The sequence below is a fragment of the Equus quagga genome, unplaced genomic scaffold (assembly GCF_021613505.1).
Source record: "Equus quagga isolate Etosha38 unplaced genomic scaffold, UCLA_HA_Equagga_1.0 HiC_scaffold_2447_RagTag, whole genome shotgun sequence".
Taxonomy (NCBI): Eukaryota; Metazoa; Chordata; class Mammalia; order Perissodactyla; family Equidae; genus Equus; species Equus quagga.
This window is the reverse complement of record NW_025793278.1, coordinates 5,574-10,653: the sequence shown is the minus strand read 5'-3', so window position 1 is coordinate 10,653 and position 5,080 is coordinate 5,574. Positions and strand designations below refer to the sequence as shown.

The following is a 5,080-nucleotide window of genomic DNA, read 5'->3' as shown; positions in this document are numbered from 1 at the left end:
GATCTGTGGCTTTCTGTCTCGCCTCCAGGACCAGCGACGCTGACCACCCTTTGGGGCGAGCACTGGGTGTTGGGATTCCCCCTCGTTTGAACTGACTCGCAGTGGGGGAGGGGCCGAGAGACGCGGGGCAAACCCCGGCCCAACCCCCAAACCGGCCTGAGCACACAACCATGGCCGATTTGAGCAGCTACCGTCCTCGAGCAGTTGCGACAGAGACCCTACAGCCGTAAACACAACATTTGCTCTCTGGCCCTTTACGGCGGAAACAGTACGCCGACCCCTGATGGCTGGCTGCGGGCTGCCTGTGCCCATTCTCCTATGGGGTCGTACGTCTTGTGGACTAGAGGCCGGCCCATCCCTCGTGCGCTACGGGCCCCATCGGGGGCCTGCCGTGTCCCCTCACAAGCCCCACCGCACGCCCCCCTGGGCCCGGGGCCGGCCTTGCCCCGCTCCGTACGCGGGAAACCGGGGCTCAGAGCCGCGGCTGCTACTGGAAGGTAGCCTGTGCCGGGGAGGCGGGCTGTTCGGAAGAGGCGGGACGAGCGGCCCGACGGCCGCACTCAGGCACGGGACGGGCTTCCCACTGCCGGCCCGCGAGGGGCTTCGGAGGCCCCCAGGGGCCCTGGACGCGATAGGGGAGGGCCTCGGGGGGCGGGCCCACAAGGGGCGCGCTGGTTGGCGGGGGCGGACCCACGCGAAGGGCGCGGCGCAGGCGTCGAAGGCGCGCGCAAGCCGCGCGTGGTTTGAGGCGATCTCGTGCGCCGCGTCTGGGGAGGGCCGGCATCCCCCACCCCCACCCCCACCGCCGCCCCCAAGGCCTCGCCGCTGCGCGCGCACGCGCGCCGCCACCCGTCCCAGCGCGCCCGGGGCCATCGTCTCCCGCGAGGCGGCCGGGGACCCCCGGACTCACGACATGAGCTCCCCCGACGAGGGGTCTGTCTGGGGCGCGGGTTTCGGCCCAGAGGGCGGGGCGCGGGCCGGCGTCCGCCCCGCCGAGCCCGGAGCCCTGCGGGCAGTCGGTCTAGGCCCTGCTCTGGGGGCGCCGCGGAGCGGCGAGGGCGAGGGCGGCTTCCCCCAGCCCGGGGGCCGCCCCAGCTGCCCGGCCGACGGCAGGGACGCGGCGGCGGACTGCGCGTCCTACCCGGCGCCGCCGGCCGCGGCGAACGTCCTGCAGCCCCTGACCCGGCGGGGCGTCTGCAGATACCGGTCCCCGGAGAGCTGCGCCGCCCGAGGCTCCACCGTGTGGGCGGGCCTCGAGCCAGGTGCCGGCGGCCCCGGCGCGCCTGCCCTTAGCTGGGTGGCGTCGCAGCCGGCTTCCGCCGCCCTGCTCCCGCTCCCTGGGCCCGAGGGCGGCCCGGCCTGGGGCAGCCCTAAAAGAGGCGGGAGGAGCAGGCTGGGCAGCCCTGCGAGTCGCGGGCGGCCCTCGGCGGGCGGCCCGGTCCGGCTGCCTTCCGACCCCGAGCCATCAGACGAGGCCAGCGAGCTACAGCGGACGAGGGTGAGCCTTTGCCCCGGAGAAGGCGGCCAAGCCCAGCCCAACGGCCCCGAGCATCCTGGGGACCCACCCAGACGCTCCAGTTTCCCCGCCAGGGAGAATTTCCTCCACGTGCCGGGCTCTTTCCTGCCCTCCGCTGCCCGAGCGTTCACCTTGGCTGTAGAGAGGCGGGCTGTTGGAGAGCTGGACTTCTCTTCCTCCAAGAAAGTAGAGTGTGTGGTCTGGGGCAAGAGGGGGAAGAGGCCCAGCTACCAGGCAGCGGCCGCTGCTGCGGCCGCCGCCGGCTGCGTCCCGTCCCGGGCGACTCCCTGGAGGAAGGCGGCCCCGGAGAAGAAATCCCTGGGGGCTGCCTCACAAGTTGCCCAAGGGAGAACCTTTCTTTCCTGGGGGCAGAGAGCCTCGGCAGCTCCCCTGGACCCGGCCACGTTCCCGCCAGTCTCTGGCGTCCCGCTGCTTGTGAGGTGCAGGAGGGCCAAGCAGTCCAAGCAGCCCGGCACTGGGAAGAAATCTGTGGCCGGGAGGACAATGGAGTCTCAGCCGGTGGAGGTGGCGGGAGAAGATATTGACCCAAACAGCGACCCAGCCCCGCGGGGCCAAGTGAGTAGGCCCTGCGCCTCCTCTCTCCCCGCCTCTGCCCCCACCCCAATCGGGGACTTCTTTACCCATGCTCCCTCTGCCCTTCCTTCGGGGGTGGTCACTGGGGACCCTCGGTCATTAGGTTGCCGGAGGGGGGTCGTCGTAGAAGGGGAAACGTGAAGCTAGCACTGCATGGGTGGGTGTGTGTGGGGGGGGGGGGGGGGGGGGTGCTTGCGCGTGTGCGCCCGCGCGCGTCTGCCGGCCACCATTCTCGACCCTGGTCCTGTTTCCTGCGCCCTCCCCCAGAGAGGAGCTGGGATGGAAGGGAGGACTGGTAGCTGGTTGGGACCCGGGGCCCCCTTCAAAGTCTGGGCCGCAGAGCTTCCGTGTTCAGACTCCCGGGCTTCCTGATCCTACTTCCTAGCTGTTCCCCAAGCCTTCTCTGCAGGAGACCTGGGCTTTCTCAGTGCCCCACTGTTCTCCCCAGCTCAGCTCTGCCTCCTGGCCTGGGGCTGACTGAGGGCGAAAGTGCTGATGAGATCAGCCTCTGAATTCCCTGGCCTGTTCCCTGCCCCACCCCAGCCTCTAAACGCATCTGGGTACGGACACACACACACACACACACACACACACACTCACTCTCTCTCTCTCACACTCACACTCTCTCACACTCACACTCTCTCACACGCTCTCACATCCCCGGTCCAAATGGGTGAGAAATGGTTCTTTAGCCTCCAGGACACAGACCAGGGCCATGTAGTCGGTGCGTGCGTCGTCCAGAAGGCAGCAGTGGCCACCTCAACACCAGAGCCGCTCCCCAAGTTGCGGGAAACCCACAGTGCTTGGCCCGGAGCCAGGGAAATACGGTGCCCAGGGGGCCTGCACCCTCCGGTGAGTCTTCTGGGTGAGTGAGCCGCGAGTGAGGGGAGAGCGGACAAGGAGGGAAGGCTCTGGCTCTGGCTCTGCTGGCGGCTCAGCCTTGCTCCCAGGCCTCGGTGCCTACCCAGGCAGCTTCTCCCAAGGAGGCGGGGCATGCACGGGGCTGGCCTTCAGCCACATCATGCTCTGCAGGGGCGCGAGTCCTTAGCAGCGCCCCAAACCGCGACTCCGGAGGTAGACTCTCCGCGGGACAAAGCCTTTTCTGCTGAGTTCTCTTGGGCCGCGGGCTCATCCCGGGGCACGGGCTGTGGCTGCGGCTCTGGGAGAGTCCCACACAGGCCCCTGTCCTGGGGGGCACAGTGGCACTGGGGCTGCCCCTGGGGAACAGGACAGGCGAGGCAGGCCCTGAGAGAAGATGGGAGCTGCGGGGCAGAGCAGGGGCAAGTCCATGCCAGCAGAGGGTGGTGCTGCCTCACTTTCCACTTCCCTGGGAGCCTTGGAAGCTGGACGTCCTGTTCCTTCCCGCTCAGGTGACCAGGAACCGCTTGACCGACCTCCAGGACGGCAAAGGCAGCAGCAACCACGTGGAGCACGGGGCTGTCCTCGGGTATTGCTTCCCTGGCTCCTAGAGATGCAGGCCCAAACGAGACGGTGGGGTCGGTGTGCAGGGTCAGCTGACATACGTGTCCCCCTCCGCGCCCCATCCCGCACCCCGCGGGGGGAGCGCACCTCCTTTCCCCGAGGAGCCCCTGCCAGTGTAGCTACTGGGGTTTCGGAGGTAGGGTCCCGGGGAGAGGGGAGGTCGAGGCGAGAGGAGGCCAGCAGATACTAATCGTTTCTCTTTCTCTGGTGTCTGCCGGCCTAGTGTCACGTGCTACAGAGAGAAATAGGCGACCTGAAAGAGCACCTTGGTATGAGGCACCTCTGGCTGGGGCAGGGGCCGGGGCAGGGGCCCCGGGACCGCCTGCGGTGTCTTAGTGCAGGACTCAGGGCCCTGGGGTGGGGCTGGCGGGCGCAGGGGCAGGCGGCCTCACAGGGACCAACGTTCCCGTGGGGAGGAGAGCCCAGCAGGCCTGGCCCTGGAGCCTGCTGTCAGGTACAGCCCAGCGCCTGTGCAAATAGGAAAGTGTTGTCTGCCCTGCACGCGCGCACTGTCGACGCGAACGAGGCCTAGAGATCTCCTCCTATTGGGACGCTCAGAGATGCCTCCTTGGTTTTCCCTGTACCCGCTGCTTGGTGTGCCTTGTCCGCTGCCGTGTGTTGGTTCATTTGACGAGTTCCGAGTGGCTCCGACATGCCCCAAAGCTGGAGACCCACTGGCACGTTTGGTTCTCGTTTAGAAAACATTTCCCCCAACGGAATTCAGGTGGTGGGTGACTGAGTCCGGCCCGGGGCTGCTTGCACAGGGCCCGGAGGGGCTTCCAGGAGCAGGGCTAGGCCGTCCCCCCCGGGGACAGGGGCACGGGCTTCTAGATCCCCGTGGGTGGAGTGTCTGCTTAGGCGTCTCTCTGTTTCAGCGGCCGTCCTGTTCCTGGCTGACAAGTTCCAGAGCCTTTGAAGTGAGTGTTCCACACACCAGACCCCTTCCCACAGTCGGGGCTCTTCCGGAGGGCTGGGGCGGACCCTGGCCTCAGGCTCCTCCCCGGCCCCGCTCTGTTTCCAGGTTGAGCCCAGCACCTTCCCACAGGAGAAGCAGCTGGTGCCTTTGGAGCCCGGGACCTGTGGCCAAGCTGGTTCCCTCCTGTTCTCCCTCAGCCTGGGCTTCCTCTCCCCTTCTCTTGCCCCCTCCCCACCCCAGTTCACAGCAGTTTCACATTAAAGAACCTCTCGTATTCTGTGGTCTGTCCTCTCTTTTGGGGCGGGGGGTGGGGGTGTGCGAGTCGGGGCAGGCAGAGGGGTTGGGGCGGGCTGGGGCACTGCCACATTTCAGAGCCTTTTCCGGAAGAGGAGCCCTGGCATTCTGTGTGGGCCTTCTCCCTGTGGGGAGTCTGGGCCAGCCTCTGATGGGAGCCCTGCAGTCAGGCCAGCAGGGTGCCCGGGGTCTGGGCTCTGGCTTCTGTGTGGGCGCCGCCCAGCCACACTCGCATTTACCCGCTTTCCCCTGCAGGTCCCCTTGGTCTTCTCTCCGAA

The 5,080-nt window shown here is 67.7% G+C and overlaps 1 protein-coding gene across 1 annotated transcript; it reads left to right on the top strand.

Moving 5' to 3' along the window:
- Positions 1 to 283: 283 nt before the first annotated feature.
- On the top strand, positions 284 to 4,753 carry LOC124232106 (uncharacterized protein CXorf49 homolog). The gene is made up of 7 exons (XM_046649074.1): positions 284 to 1,498; positions 1,889 to 2,092; positions 2,803 to 2,962; positions 3,481 to 3,557; positions 3,816 to 3,861; positions 4,468 to 4,509; positions 4,614 to 4,753. The coding sequence occupies exons 1-6, from the start codon at positions 284 to 286 to the stop codon at positions 4,506 to 4,508; spliced, it is 1,743 nt and encodes a 580-aa protein (XP_046505030.1). The 3' UTR covers position 4,509; positions 4,614 to 4,753.
- Positions 4,754 to 5,080: the final 327 nt, after the last annotated feature.

Excerpts from the sequence above, each read along its gene's own strand:
- LOC124232106 (XM_046649074.1), top strand. The coding sequence starts at position 284 with ATGGCTGGCTGCGGGCTGCCTGTGCCCATTCTCCTATGGGGTCGTACG. Across the intron at positions 3,558-3,815 it reads GAGCACGGGGCTGTCCTCGG|TGTCACGTGCTACAGAGAGA; the intron begins GTATTGCTTCCC and ends CTGCCGGCCTAG. Across the intron at positions 3,862-4,467 it reads CGACCTGAAAGAGCACCTTG|CGGCCGTCCTGTTCCTGGCT; the intron begins GTATGAGGCACC and ends TCTCTGTTTCAG.